The 15,704-nt window shown below is 42.3% G+C and overlaps 1 protein-coding gene across 1 annotated transcript in view; it reads left to right on the top strand.

The window, feature by feature from the left end:
* Nucleotides 1-15,704, top strand: part of ALDH1A3 (aldehyde dehydrogenase 1 family member A3) — a 31,570-nt gene that overhangs the window by 9,998 nt on the left and 5,868 nt on the right. Inside the window, exons 4-10 of the mRNA XM_072345364.1 lie at nucleotides 577-706; nucleotides 1,189-1,250; nucleotides 3,949-4,077; nucleotides 6,752-6,865; nucleotides 9,483-9,585; nucleotides 10,591-10,775; nucleotides 15,126-15,290. Coding sequence (XP_072201465.1) covers nucleotides 577-706; nucleotides 1,189-1,250; nucleotides 3,949-4,077; nucleotides 6,752-6,865; nucleotides 9,483-9,585; nucleotides 10,591-10,775; nucleotides 15,126-15,290 — 888 coding nt within the window. The remainder of the gene's footprint in view (nucleotides 1-576; nucleotides 707-1,188; nucleotides 1,251-3,948; nucleotides 4,078-6,751; nucleotides 6,866-9,482; nucleotides 9,586-10,590; nucleotides 10,776-15,125; nucleotides 15,291-15,704) is intronic.

Raw genomic sequence — 15,704 nt, 5'->3', positions numbered from 1 at the left:
TTCAGTGAAGTAACTTTTCCCCTGCATTTGTTGAAGCACAGATCTGAGCCCAAATGTTACTTTACTAGAACACTGTAAAAATAAATAAATATAAAAATAGAAATGTGTTTTCTATCATCCTGTGGATAAAAGAGGCATTTCAGAGGTTGCTTTTAGGACAGCAAAGCAGAAAAATAAAAGGGAAGTGGGTCAGGCTGATTTTAGTGACACCATCTGGAGTCCAGAACATCTGTGTCAGAAGGTCAGATACAGTGAAGTCAAGGTACTTGCATTCCTTCAGAGTGGTGCTCCAGACCACAGCCCTGTATCCCACCCACAACCACCTCCTGGGCTCTTCCGAAAAATGTGCATTCATTGCAATGATTGAACAAAGCAACTTGTGTCTAGTTGTCTCTATTCTACCTTACTTGTATTAACTAGATTTCTCTTTAAATACAAAGGGAGGGAAGGAAACTGTCTCTGCAGCAAAAAAACTCAAGAAAATTGAGAGCGTTTTTTCTGAAAGTTGTTTTTGTTGTTAAGAAAAAACGATGATATGCCTGACAACGCATGTAATTGGGGTGTTTTTTTTTACAGACTTTGGAAACAATGGACACAGGAAAACCTTTTCTGCAGGCTTATTTTATTGACCTGGAAGGCTGTATAAAGACACTCCGATACTATGCTGGATGGGCTGATAAAATCCAGGGCAGGACTATCCCTGTGGGTAAGTTCCTTCACACCTAAAATCATGGCTGGAGAGGGATCAGGCTTGATTGGCCAAGTGAGAGACATGGAAAGATTTGCTTCTGAAAACCTGCAATGGAAGGCATTTATTTTCTGTCTCCCTATAGACTTTAAGTAGTTATCTTCTGAGATTCAAACTCGTATGAGGACTAGGAATGCCTGGATAGATCTCTGGAATATAATGGAAGGACACAGTCAAATGTTCAGTGGTTGAGATTTTTTTTTCAGAAGATCTTTTAGACTGCAGGCCTAGAGCAGTCACATTGCACTCCTAGACCTATTCTGAAAAGGATCATCATCCGTTTGAAATCACCTAGAGGTGTGTTTTAAGATCAATAGAGATAGGATTCTTTGTCTAATGTGGTTTTGGATTTGCCTCCAACCTCTCTGTTTGCAATCATCTTAACTGTTCCTATAGAAGCAAGGATTTTTACTGTTGTTTTTTTTTCTTTTGTTTTGCAGATGAAAACTTTGTCTGTTTCACCAGGCATGAACCAATGGGTGTCTGTGGAGCTATAACTCCAGTAAGTAACATCAATGGTGCCCTTGGAAATGGAGGAAGTGTATGTGTACTTCCCTATCTTGTACTGCAGCCATTTGATTCCTAGTTAAGTGCAGCTGTTCTGCAGTGAACTCCCATTTCAATTGCTTGATGTAGTTTCTTGATTTACCCCCATGCCAATTGCTCTTGGCAGTGCAAAATTCACTGCAGTGAATGGGTGGGTCTTCTAATCAGTTGCTCTGTTCCTCTCTGAGGATGACAGCAGTCACCAGAGACCAGTCAGAGCTCTCTGACTCGTCAACTTCTAGGACAACCATCTTGTCATTACATGTGCTAGCTCCTAGCTGCCTAGAGCTGATGCATAGTTTGGAGTTTCGAATCATATCCATTATTAATAACTCCTGGCTGTTTTCTGAGCTTTCTGTGATTAAATCTCACAGAACGCAGTTTTTCTTTGAGGTCTCTTTGTCTGCTGAGGGGACAGCATGGCTAGTTCTTGGAATACCTCCAGTTTTAGTATATGCTGCTTGCTCTGTTTAAACAGACAACCAGAAAGACTTTACAGCTACATGGGAGACAGAGTTTGTTCCTGTCTGGTTGTAAAATGCCTTGAATGTGGTATCCTACAGGCTGTGAGGCAAGCAGTGTTGTGCCAAGATTCTTTAGATACTTGGATCAGTGGAGTCCACGGAATATTTTGACCCTTGGGATCAGGTTATAAGGGAGATGGGATAAAATGCATATGTGTTTTGGGATTTTTTGGACCCTGGGGATACCAGGTCTGGACCAATTCCCAAAGACATCTGGAGAAACTTTTCTTCAGCTGGACTGAGCTTATAAACCTGCCGATAAGATGGTACAGTCTTTGATGCCCTATGAGGGTTAGGCAAATTGGGAGACAGTTGTTACTAGTTACCAGGCATTTGGCTTAGTGACATCTGCACAGCTTTTCTGCTTGAACAAGCAAAGTGCCTGCTTATAAGCAGCTAGAATCCATGACTTAATATCAAAACATCAGGTTTATCAGCAATTATCCTCAGCGTAATAAGTTTAATTGATCATCAATTAAAAGATATTTTGCTGTTATACTTAAACCACCTTTGGTGCTCAGAAACACTTTCAGAATTGATCACTTTAAAAGCCTGCACGTAGGATGCTTTGGAGGGCCACTGTAAGGGAAAGTAGTGGGACTTCTATGATTTCAGGTGGGCCTTACACTAGCAATAAATACAATAATAAGACCAGATTTATCTCAAGTTAAACACTGTTTGCAAAAAGCATGATTATGGTCAACAAAGCCATGTCTGTCTCCAGTTTACTTAGAGCAAATCCTCTTCAATTTTTTTTTTTTCCCAGTTTGATCTCTAACATGAACAGTCAGTGGATGTGATTACTCCAACATGATATGAAGGTTCTACATGTCTTCCTAGACCAGTCAACAATCCTTTTTTACTGTGGCTTAACTATGCTTAAACAACCTTCTTAGTGAGGGCGCTTTTTAGAAGATGCATCATATGACTGAACTTTATTGCAGGGTGATATTGTCAGGCAGCCTTCATATCCATTTCTAACTGTTACTTTCACCATTCTGCAATCGAAAGGTCTTGGTGGAGTTGTGTTGTGCTCTGAAAGCGTAGAAAAGTAGTGAAGGTGCAGGTGGCCAAATATGAGAATTCAGGCCTTCAAGAGGGCTTAGGAGAAAAAGACAAATAGGTAAATCATAGACTGTGGCCATTGGAGAAATCACTGAAAAGGAACAGGTCTGAAAAAGGGGGAGAGGGAAGCTGAAGAACAGCACATCAATTGAAGTTCCACTTTATCTCAGGGCTGCTGGGTTAGAACAGAACTCATCTCTTAAAATCTGAACTGCTAATTCATTTCTAAGTGTGAATTTGTGGATTCCTGACATACTTGGCTTCTTTCTTGCTGAGGGCCCGTGGCTTGAGGCTTGACAAGAAGTCCCCTTACTGGCCTGCTTCCATCATCCCTGAAGCAGTATTAATTATTTTTAATGAAGAAATCCTTTCTGTTGCCAGATGACCTTTACTGAGATTCAATGTGAGCTAGATTTTCCACTTCTCACTTAGGCTCCAAGATCTGCAAATGCACATGACCATGAAACAGATTAGCACAGAGGAAGCTGATGTGGACTTGTTCCTGATTCCAAATAAGAAAACTAATTGGAAAGGAGTGTTTTACAGAATGAAGGGAGAGTAAGAGCTGTCTTGGGCTTCCATGCCTGAACAACCCACTGAAGTTTTCTAATTATAAACCTGAAAATGAATGATAATGTGCAACTCCTAACTCCTCAGGGATTAGTTAATACAGAAAACCGAGTTTCTTTCAATGAACAGCTTCAGTTCTCCCATGTAAAGACTCTGTACAAAAGTGATGCATCAGAATACTACCTCCACCATGGTTTCTGTGAACAGACAAAATCTTACAGAAGTGTGATCAAGCTTCTGTGAACAATGAGGACACATCATGCAAAGATTTGTTTGACTTAGAGTTAACTTGAGGACTGCCAACATTATTGGGGATCTCAGTGGGGTAGAAGAAGATATACTCTGTTGTCCAAGAAAATGCAGTATTGTAAGCAAACACTTTTCTTTATGGCTATGCTCCCAGTTGCTGGTTTCTCCCTGAGCTGTCTGAAGGTAGGGGAAGTGCTGCATGGAAGTGAGTAGGTGACTGATCCGAATGACCTTGTGTTCTTGCAGTGGAACTTCCCATTGCTGATGCTGGTTTGGAAGATGGCACCAGCACTGTGCTGTGGAAACACTTTGGTTATTAAGCCAGCTGAACAAACTCCTCTCACATCACTGTACATTGGTTCACTGATTAAGGAGGTAAGGAAATCTGAATAAGACACCTAGATACTTTTCTTCTAAGACCATAAGAATTTGAATTGTCTGCATAGGTTTGAAAGACATTAAATATACAGTGAGATGCGAGAATGGCCTGTATTCTGCCTCTTTTCCCAAAGGCCTTCCTGAGTTGAAGTGGCTGGATGGCAGGTAACAGAGTACAGAACTTTGTAGGCTTTCCTCCTTTAGGAAGCTGCTGATGCTTTTATTTTTCTTCCTTGTCTTTTGCTTTCCCAAATGAGCAAAAGATTGCAGCTCAGTTTTATTAGGCAATGGGACAAAAAGGGTTATGATAGACAACAGTGAGTTTTTAAGTGAGATAATTCAACCGAGGCAGAGTGAGTGCCATAAGAAACAATTCTTCATTTGTCTGTGGCTTAAAGAACAACTTAGCTACATCTGGCCTTTAAAGCCAACTTCTGTATTGACACAGAGAGAATACAATAAGCTGAGATTTCTAAGTGTTGTTTAGGTATTGTCAGGTAGGTCCCTGGGTGCCCTCAGATCTATGTATAGTCTAGAGGTGGTGAGAGGTGCACAGTACCTTCCAGGACTAGTTAATACATCCTCAGCCTCCTACAGTTAATTACATGACTAACTGTGAACAAATACTAAGACGTTTGGAGGTATGCTTTTGCCTCTCAGCTGGAAAAGTCTGTTTGTTGGGCTCAGTCTAATGATGATTCTGTCTGTTCTTGGATAGACAAGGCAGGAGGGCATGTTAATAATTGACACCCAGGGCTTCTTTGCCTGTAAAGGAGGTATAAAAGCACTTCCACTTGAGTATCTCCTACTGCTAATTGACTTGATACACAAGTTGAGCGAGCACAGGGTGCAGTTGTCATTACTTCTAGTAGCTCTGCCATGCAACTGATCTTTTGTATGTCATTCTGACGTACAGCTCTTCAAACATTTGTACAGTATTTGCCCACGAAGGGCAGCTCCTTTCTGGTAAGGTTCATACTTTGAGCTGAAATCTAAGCTGTCTATTTCTTGCAGTTGTGCTTCAAGACAGAAATATAATGAAGGCAGAATAATTTGATTTGAAGGTGCCCTTTTCTCCACTCAAAATCAGCTGAACTCTTTGCAGGTTTTTTGAAGAACAAGTTCAACTTTTTTGTAATCTTTAAAAGGATGCAGGTGATCTTCGTACACAAGCAAATCTACGTGTTTGGTTGAATGCAATAATACAAGGCCAGCCAAAATATTTTGGCTTTCATTTTTGCAGAAAAACAGGAAAAAAAAAAGTTTAGCTCAGGGAGACCTGAACCAATTTTTTGCTTCCTTGTGGCTTTGCTGCTGACTCCAAACACCATTACTTGCACAGTTTGACATTCAGTATTTCTTCCTGAAAACTCATTAGCCAAAATGTGAACTCTATTGAACTGTCATTTATCATTATCACATGCACAAGAGAATCAGATTGTCCTGATTTACATAAAAAAACAAACACCATGAACCTAAATTTTAGCAAAGCAATTTCTTGTAAGGTTGTACACAAACAATTATTTCAGTTTTCTTCTGTATTAGGAAGGAGCAGCTTCGTGTACTGAGATTTTATGTGGAAAGGTCAAAAGGAATGAAGCAGATGTTTTATATTCTGCCATTCCACTCTTAGTAAATGCAGGGAAAACAGCCTTTGCAATCAGTGGTAGGGAAGGGCTGGCTGGGAAGGGCCAGCCTAGAAGAGCTTAATCCTTGAAACTATTATTTCAGGAAGTAAAGAACAGACCAGTAAGTCCCACACTTCTCCTTGTGCTAGAATTTCATCTGAAGTTTTACCATTTGTCTCTTTTGGCAAAATGACTATTTGGCTAATCTAGGCTGTAAATGTGGTGGAAACTGGCATAAGTCTGTTACCATCTGCTCTTGTATTCCTGTTTTATTAGCCCCATCATCTAGTGAGGTTTTACTGACTTCTTAATCACTCTGGTCCCTGAAGAACCACAAATGTCAACCTTTGTTCAAAACAAACTTTCATTCAGTTACCCCTTGGCTCCATCTGCAAAGCAGTACCTGGGGACCAAGTTTGGCCAAAAGACTTGCTCTCCTTTGATTTAACATTGGGACTCTTCCAAGAATTCTTACTGAGCCCTGGCATTTCCTAGGCATGGCTGTTATTTTCACCCATATCTATTCCAGCTGATAGTACACAGTCATGTTACTGGAAAGTCTGGAAAACACTGATGGATGTAGTTTGGGCTCTTTGTCTGCAACTTGCAGTTTTTAAGTGCTGCATGCACTTTGAAGTACTTTATCGTTCACTAGGCATGTTAAAGACTTTTTTGCATATCTGTTTCTTGTATATTAATAGGGAAATGTGTGTTTGTGCCTTTAAACTGATCTCAGTGAGATTAGTAAATTCAGGTAGTGCTGTTCATTATTAAAGACTAAGGTGTTTTGCTCACTTATCTTCTGTGAGGCTACATAGATAAAGGAGTTTTGCACAGCCTTCCTAGAAGTGCTTCAGAAATATTCCCAAGGGAAATGCTGTAGAAATTACTGTGGTTGTTTTTAGGGTTGGTCCTTATCCATAAGAATACAGTGCAAGTAATTCAAGCGTACTGAGAACTGAACTGCAGCTCTTAGGAGTGTAGAGAGGCTTCAGAGTGCTCAGAATCCCTCTCTATAATGCTGTTTTTAACCTCCATTTTAGGTGGGTTTCCCTCCAGGTGTGGTGAACATTGTACCAGGCTATGGCCCCACAGCTGGAGCAGCCATCTCTACCCATCAGAGCATTGATAAAATTGCTTTTACTGGATCAACAAAGGTAGGTGATGGATTACTCATAAAACACCTACTGTGCCTCTTTGTATTCTCTTCTAAGGCAGCAATTCATAATGGATAATACCAATGAAATATCAGCAGTTTCCAACGCTATTTTCTATCATGTTCTCAGAAGCGTTCAGGATTTGTCTAGGTCAGGTCCATCTCTTTTTACTACTGGTTCCTGTGCCTGTTATGATCCCACCTCTGTAAACTGGGTTTTTGCCAAACTGCCACGTATCTATAAGATCTGTAATAGACTGTCTTACCTTGTGTCAGAACATATACAGGAGAGGCTGGCAGTTACTTAACATCATGTCATTGACCTGATGGAGCTTCTGGGCAAGTTTGCCTGCTAATCCTGCCCTGCATATGTATGTAGCTGGAAAACATGTCAGTCAGAGCCCTGAACAATTCTTCCTTGGCTTTAGTTACCTCTTAGGAGCTAGACTTAAATAAAAACATGGCCCTGTGCCTACAGCTTCCTCCAGTGATGCGGATGGGATTAACATTGGAGTGTCTTTTGAGACCTACACAGTAAAGCACCTTTCTATTTGTTTTTTGTCTTCTTTTTCCCTGTAAACAGCTACAGCTGCCTTGCTTAGGAGGGGGGGTGGTGGCAGTGAGGCCTCTGAAATATTGGACACCTACAGACATCCTGCCCCGTGTAGGGGAATGGAATGCGTGGCTTGGCCTGCTCTATAGAACTGAGCTACAGCTGTGACATGCGTGTGAATTTGTTTCTAGTAATCGCTGCTTCAAATTGTCAAAAAAAAGCATGCTTATAAATGTTTTTCCACTCACTGTTTTAGATTTTTCTTGCAGTTTTTGTACACACACCCTGGAGAAGGGGCAGCATGCTAAGAATGGAAGTGCTAATGCCAGTAGGTTCAGTTGAGGCAAGCTTAGTCTCTTCACTCTTATTGCCTTGAATAATATTATTCTTATGATCCCTTGATGACTTCATCCATTCTGATGCCTATAGTTGTAATTGCGTAGTGTAATCAAATTACTTAATTATTGCTATTTACCTTCAATGGAATTCTTGGCCAATAAAGGTAAATCACTAAACACACAAAAGCTATTGCATTTAACAACAGTACCATCTAGTGGCTTTGTCTACATACTAACTGCTTAACTTAACCCAACAGAGGAGGTGTGTTAAGCTTCCGTTTCTGTATAGAAATAATGGGAACAAATGTGAATGCAATAAAGTAAAAGTTCACAATGAGCTTTTACTCTCTTGATAGTTGGCCTAATCTCAGAGTTTATCCAGATACATGCTTCCCTCCAAATCCTAGATCATAAACTTTTAGCCTGGATTAGATGTTGGCTGTGTGAAAACAATAGTGCTTACAGACTCTTCCAGCCCACATGGATCTGTTTGGGTTTTTAATGAAAGAGGAGTATCCAGTGGATTAGGGGCAGAAGGAAAACCTCAGCTGCTGGAGCCTATGGGCAAAAAACTCCTATAGATGCTGTGCTTGTCTTTCTAATCCATGGGTGTGCAGGAAACACCAAGGGAGATAGATTCTTTGCTAATGCGTGTGTAATTTAGAAGTGTTTTCTTCCCCCTCCACCCATCTGTGAGTTCAGCTGCACCTCTGCAGTATTTGCAGCATAATGCTACTGTTTCTGAGCCAGGAAGTAAAGCTAATTCAAAATACATTTTGATTTAGGTTTTAAGCCCCAGCTTGGGCTCAGCGCCAGCCTGAAAATGCTGATGACAGACTAGACTCCATGAGAGTTTTCCCATCTAGATTTCTTCCTTTCCCTCAGTTTAACTTGCTCCTCCCTGGCCAGCCTAGCTTGTAGTAATACTTCTTGGGAAGCTATGTTCATCTGCAGCATGTTGCGTCGCTTTATTTCTCCTGTCTCTAGAGCTAGGCTGCTGAGTGACTAGAACTGATCTGTACTGTTACATTCAAGACTCTCTCTTGAGTTACAAAGGCAAACAATGAGAAATCCAGATTTAAAATTGCCAGCTAGCTGCCTCGTAGAAACACAGAATGGTTTAGGTTGGAGGGATCATTAAAGGTCAATTTAGTTCCAGCCTTCCTGCCCTGGACAGGCTTGCCAATCAGGCTGCTCAGTATTCCATCCAACCTGGCTTTGAATGCCTCCAGGGATGGCACATCCACAGCCTCTCTGTGCAGCCTGTTCCAGTGCCTCACTTCCCTCAGGGGAAAAATTTCTTCGTAATGTCAAAGGCCACAGTGAGGTCTCCTCATTGAGTCTTCTCTTCTCCAAGCCAAACAAGCCCGGCTCCCAGCCTTTCTTCATGTAAGAGCTATTTCAGCCCTTTGATCATCCTAGTGGCTCTCCTCTGGATCTTCTCCAACAGCTCCACATTGTTCCTGTACTGGGTGCCTTGGGCTTGGATGCAGTACTCAAAATGGGGCATTACAAGGGCAAAGTAGAGGGGGCCAATCCTCTCCCTCTCCCTGCTGGCCATCCCTCTGTTGATATTGCCCAGGATACTGTTGGCTGACATTGTCAAATATTGTCTAGGAAGGGATATGAGCCTGCTAGGCTCTTTGATCTTTTTTTGGCACCATGCTTCTCACATTTACACTGTTAGGGGAAACTGCCCATGTTCTTTCTCTGTCTCAATGCTGCAGGTTGGAAAACTGATCAAGGAAGCTGCTTCTAAGAGCAACCTGAAAAGGGTGACGTTAGAGCTCGGAGGAAAAAACCCCTGCATCGTGTGTGCAGATGCAGACTGTAAGTACTGGCTGCTGTGTTTATTTGCTGTAAGAGACAATGCTGTGCTCTGTTTGCCTCTGATGTCCTTTGGCAGTTAGCAGGGCTGCTGTTTGCCACTACCTCCACCCCAAAGGCTGGAGGAAACCTCTGCTTAAGAGCAGGATGACCTGGTGCTGTGCTTGAGCTCTTCCCCAGCATGGGGACCATTCCTATGAAAAATGAAGACCTCCTTGCCTTCCCTGGGGATGGCTGTAGCTGCAGACAAATCTTGTTTGTGCATGTCTACTGTTGTGGTACCTTTTCTTTGGTTTGTGGTACAGCACAGCCTGAGCAAAGTGATGGGGAAAGCAGTTTCCTAAAATATAGACTTTCATATGACAGGAGAACTCTATAGGGTGTGATCTAATCCAGCTTTCACCTCTATCCTGGGAGCCTGTACAACTCATTTATGGTACACCATAATTGCTGCATTAGTGAGGAAGATCAGGAGATGTGTAAGCTGTGGCTACCAAAGTGAACTGAAATTCTGTTTGGCTTGGGAAAAATGCTCTCCACTCTTCTATGTAGCACTGTGGAGATTGAATGTCAGAGGTACTTGTGCCACCTGTGTATTGCAAGGAGCTGGTCTGAGCTGGTTGTACAACACAAGGGCATGTTGCTTTCTAAACATCAGTGCTGAAATAAGTCTTTGGGAACTTGCATTGTATCTAGGAATCTGCATCTGAATTCCCAATGTGGACAGAAACTGGTTAATGCCCTCAATGACTCCTTAAGGAAGAAGATATCTGTGGCTGTGGCAAACTGGACTCTGAGACAAAAGACGAGAAAGGGGGTGGAAATAATCAGAGAGCTGGTTTGAAGGCTGTGTGAGCCCCTGTGAATGCCTTCAGTGGGTGTGGATCATTGTCAGCATTTTTTGAGAAGGCTTTCAAAAGAGAAAGGGGACAAAAAGCAAGTCTGAGAACACTGAAAGGCTGAAACTGTGCTTGTGGTAACGCTTTTCCCTCCTGGGCTGTGCTGCAGTGGACTTGGCAGTGGAATGTGCCCACCAAGGTGTGTTCTTCAATCAAGGACAGTGCTGCACAGCTGCCTCACGAGTGTTTGTGGAAGAGCAGATATACCCGGAGTTTGTCAAGCGCAGTGTGGAGTACGCCAAGAAGAGACTTGTGGGAGACCCCTTTGATGCCAGAACTGAGCAAGGGCCCCAGGTAACTACATGCCTGAGAGCAGTTGTTGTTTGGTTTTTTGGTTGTTTTTGTTTAATATTCCTTCTGTAAATATTATCCATGTGAAATATGGTTCCAGCAGAAGCCTGTAAGGGTGAGTAATGTATTGTGGACTTATTTTTCTCTGTATTTTAAATATCAATCAATCAAAACAGTTGAAATGTTATGTTGTAATTTTTTTTTTAAACACAAATGTGTTTAATTCACTTCTTATCCAGCATTATGGAAGGGGTTGCCTCCCTGGTACCGTAATACAAAGCATGTTGCAGTGAGGAACAGCAATGCACAGATGGGTGCAGCTGCAGAAACAACCATTTCAGCTACTTGGCTATGTTTGGCTATGCTGGTGATGACAAGTAGTTAAAACCCAGAGACTCCTGACTCCCCGCTTTCCATATCCTCCTCTGCCTTGCTTCTGATCCTTTGGAGAAGTTTCAGCTGAATTAGCAGAAAGAACCATGCCAAGCTGATGTTGCAAACAGTTTTGTCAGTGCTGCCAGAGCCTTCATCTTATTTCTTCCTTCCAAGGCAATCCAAGCTGAAGTCAAGATCTCTGGAGGAGGATGATCCTTGAGTCAGATCTTCTGCAGGGCCACTGTTTGCTTCCAAAAATAAAGGGAGAATCCCAGAAAGCTATAGCCCAGGCATCATGCTCATAGTATGACACAGATTTTATTCTTTGATGCTGTATGGGATCCCTCAGAGTAGGGATGACTGGGGGGATATCTGCCTTCCCGTGCCTGGATCTCTGTGCACATTCACACGTGATCCATGCATGGGAGAACTTAAATGTGTGTCCTCTTGAAAGGGGAATAAAATGATGTACATCTCCAGGTCATGCTGAGTCTGCATCTTTCCCTGTAACTGGTCTAGAAAGAGATTTCAAATTGCTCAGCACTCTTGGGAAAATAATCCCATGTTGGAATTTGCTTCAGGAGAGATGAGCTGATCCTCAAACAGATTCAGCATGAATCTTCCTGTAAGAGCTCTCAGCTTTTTAGACTTGTTAGATTTATATCATGTCATCTTAAGACTTACCCAGCTCTTGGTAGCAGTTATTGGCTGCTTATTTCAGCTCATCTATGCCCTTTGTGCTTGCCAGGCTGGCAGAGCACAACTCTGCTGTCACTGCTATATACAGAGCTATAATTAAGGGTAGCAGTAAGTACAGAGATTCTGGCCAGGTTGTAATATGGTCCATATATCCTCTTCTCCTTCTTTTAGCTTATCTGTTACCCTTGTAGCTAGCAGAGGTATCACCCCATGTACACACACGCTTGAAATTCTCTGTGTGCAGTTTGAGATGGGAAAGTGTTGAGAAAGTGGAAGGAAACTGTTAAACTCAAAGCTTTCATGTGGCTCTGGTGCAAAGAAACAACCACTTCCTCTGCAGTGATGGTTGCTTTCCCCCTTATGATGTAATGCACAGAAATTCAAGCAGAAAAAACATAATACAGTGTCACAAGGGCTTAAAATATTTCTGAAGGCAGTAGAGATTCACACCTGCCCACAAGCTACTGTTGAACTGTAAAGTTTCCAGACTTCTCTGTACGTGCAGTAACCTGCTGCGCTGGGAGGATGGGGATTATTTTAAACTGATGGAGAAGGGAAGATTCACCAGGAGAAGAAATCATCTTTCTTCATCTTTCTCTTCATCTCCCTGCTTTAGGGCTCAGCTGCCTCAGGTCCAGGTCATTGTTTTACTGTCCTTCTATGGGTCAGCTTATGCAGTGTTACCAATACCATGCAGGAGCTGCTGTGTAAACCTCTTTCTGGGATGATCACTGGCTTATATGCTAGTTAGGTGGATGAGCTGGAGCCTGACCTTACAGGCTACCAAAACCACAGCCTAGTCCTTTTGGTCCTTCACCAGTTCCAGGTGCTTTTAGCCAGACAACTGGACCAGGAACTTTGATACAAAGCTCAGACTGTGTGAAACAGGAGATCCTCTGCAGTCTCAATGTTCAGTTAGTGCTCTGCAAAAGCAAACCACTCTGTGGCTGAGCATATTTCTAAGGAGCTGCTGGACAGCCTGGAGCAGGGCAGTTGGAGTGATAGGCAGTAGTATCTTAAAGTTGATGAAAGCTAGTCCTGGATATTTGGTGCTGTTTGTAGCTGCTCCTTCCTATGTTGTACTGTGCTTATAAACTAGCTTGAGGAACTGGCTGATTCAGGTCTGAACCAGGCTTTTTGGAAGTGGGGAAGAAACACTTTACTTGGATCGGTTCCCTGATGTGGATTACTGTGCACTGGCATGGATGCTGGTGGCAGAGATGTGGAGAAAATACCGTGTCAGCTGCAGTATTGGATTGTGCATTATAATCTGCACTTCTATGATCAAATTTAAACGTTATTAAACTTAAATAGAAAAGAGGAGTGCTTCTGATGTGACTTCTCTAAAACTTGTGTGTCTGACTGTGTGGGCTGGCTGGGATTCAAAGGACACCACAAGCAACCTGAGGGGTAATCAAGACTGTTAGAGTAAAGTCCAACCTCAAATAACAGACCAAGGGCACTTTTTGACTCTGGATTCCTGTGAACTGTGTCATAGGAAATAATAAAGTAAATCTGCACAGATGACAACTTAGTTAACCAGGACATTTACAAAACTGTGAACAGCAGAGTGCATTATATAAGACTAAGGTCCTAGTGGACCAAAGCAGGGATTATATCGAAATGAGGCTAGGCTGGCTTTACTGCTATAAAACCTGAGGTCTGTGAAGCATGGTCTGCAGGAAGAAAATAAGCACTCAAACTGCTGTGTGGCACTTGCTAGCCAGAAATTATTCAGCCCAAGCCCTGTTATGTGAGCTTTAAGACAGTGAATTCTTTTCTTAGACCATAGACTTCTGTGATATTAGAATTAAAGCATGAAAGTAGAACGCGTAAGGGGAAAGGGTCTGTCAGTCTACTGAACACATTTGTGGGGTTATTCTATATGATTAGAGATACTAGGCTTGGGAAAGGAGAATCTGCTTCTCAGTTTTGGCTTGAATGAAACAAGACTTGAAGATTTGGGGGTTCTCAGCATTATGGTGATCTTTAAAAGCCTTTTCTTTTGAATGGGTTGGACAAAAAATAGAATTTGCTCTATCAGATCATGTGTTTTTAATAGAAGGCAATCCTGAAACCATAAATAATAGTGGAGTGTGGGACAGAATTTAAACAAGCTTTGCAAGCTCTAGTTACAATGACAAACAGTTCCACCCTTGCATGTCATTTTTACAAATGTTTTCTTTCCCCAGTGTCTTTTAATCTAACTATAGTTTGCCTTGCAACCAGTTACAGCTGTATAAATATCCTTGTTTTGTTTTCTGTGATGTGAAGTGGATGAACTGGATTGGTCTGGATCACAGACATGCCAGGATGGAAAGCAGTTGCAGATATTTCCAAATTATTTACATTTGGCAACTAAGCAACCAGACAAATAGACAATATGCATGACACCTGCCAAACTGACTGTGACACCCCGTGTCCTACGCGAGGGCACAAATTTCCTCATGCAGTGGCATGCATCGAGTGTTTTCTTGAGTAGCGCCTTAACACATGAGGGAACGTGGGCTCTCGGTACAGGCAGCCCGCAGTGCATGTGATATGCACATCTGTGTGACAGGAGATGTACTGTTTTCTGTTTTCACTGTACCAGAAGTGCCCCAAGGACACCCTCCTGAAGCTTTGATATTTGTCTGAAAGCATGAAAACTTGGATTGCGTGTGGCCAGGATTAACAAGAGACAGGATATAGTCTGTAATCTGGAGGAGTCAAATGTGAAATGCTCCGTGTAAACAGTCCCAACTGGCAACTGGCCCTGCCAAAATTAAAACAGATGTCTAGGGAGGAGCACTGAACCAGTACAAGCATTTGGTGATAACTGGCATTCAGAATAACCTCCCAGGCTGCCAGGCAACCATGAGCCAGTGGCAGAGTCTTGTATTTAATTAACCGCCATGGATTTGTTGGTTTTTGTGTTAGTTTTATGGTTTTTTAACATCTTCATAAGTATTTTACCATCTGCAGCCTGCTGTAGTAAGGCGTAGCATTGCTTAATTATGTATCTTTGCATAGCCACATCCATTTGTTTGAAACCTGCCTATACTGTTCTATAATTCTATACCTCCAGCACAGTGTTCCATGCTGAGTGTGGTCAGAAGTGCTGTGGGCTCCTGCACATCTTCCCAGCATGTGACCTCTGTGCTTATGAGGCGTAGTAGGAATTGACAAAGTAGATTCCCAGTAGTAGGAATCTTTGTGGCTTTTCATACAGTGGATCGTGAACTACTGGCACAGTAATAATGAAGTCACTACTGCCTGCTTTCTTTTTGTGTCTGACAGATTGACCAAAAACAGTTTGATAAGATCCTGGAGCTGATAGAAAGTGGGAAGAAAGAAGGTGCTAAGCTGGAGTGTGGTGGTCTTGCCATTGAAGACAGAGGCCTGTTTATAAAACCCACTGTGTTTTCAGAGGTCACTGACAACATGCGTATCGCCAAAGAAGAGGTACAGTACAAGTCATTTGAACCTTTAGATGCATTTTCTCCTGTGAGTGGGAAGATGGCTGTAGAAAAGATGTATGGACACAGTTTGAAGTGAAAACCTGAAAGGAAAATAGAAATCTCACGTATTACCTAACACAGCACCCTAAAAACAGGAAAATCTGTACTCTGCTAATGGGAGTATCTGCAAGGTGAGCTTCAACCTGGTGTGGTACAGAGCTGAGGGGATGTGAGAGGAGGAAAAGAGCAGTGCAGGCAAAAACACTGTCAAAGTATTTTAGCAGCGTTTTGTCTTTTTGCACAATGAATGGGGACTCTGCTTGCCAGCCATTTCTGATGCACTGCTGCTTGTCCTCGTTTTATTGCCCCAAGGAAAACAATAGCCTTGTGAGTGTACTTACCCTGCAACAACAAATCA

Source organism: Excalfactoria chinensis, chromosome 10 (assembly GCF_039878825.1).
Source record: "Excalfactoria chinensis isolate bCotChi1 chromosome 10, bCotChi1.hap2, whole genome shotgun sequence".
NCBI lineage: Eukaryota > Metazoa > Chordata > Aves > Galliformes > Phasianidae > Excalfactoria > Excalfactoria chinensis.
The sequence above is the reverse complement of the archived record's forward strand: the minus strand, read 5'-3'. Positions and strand labels throughout refer to the sequence as shown.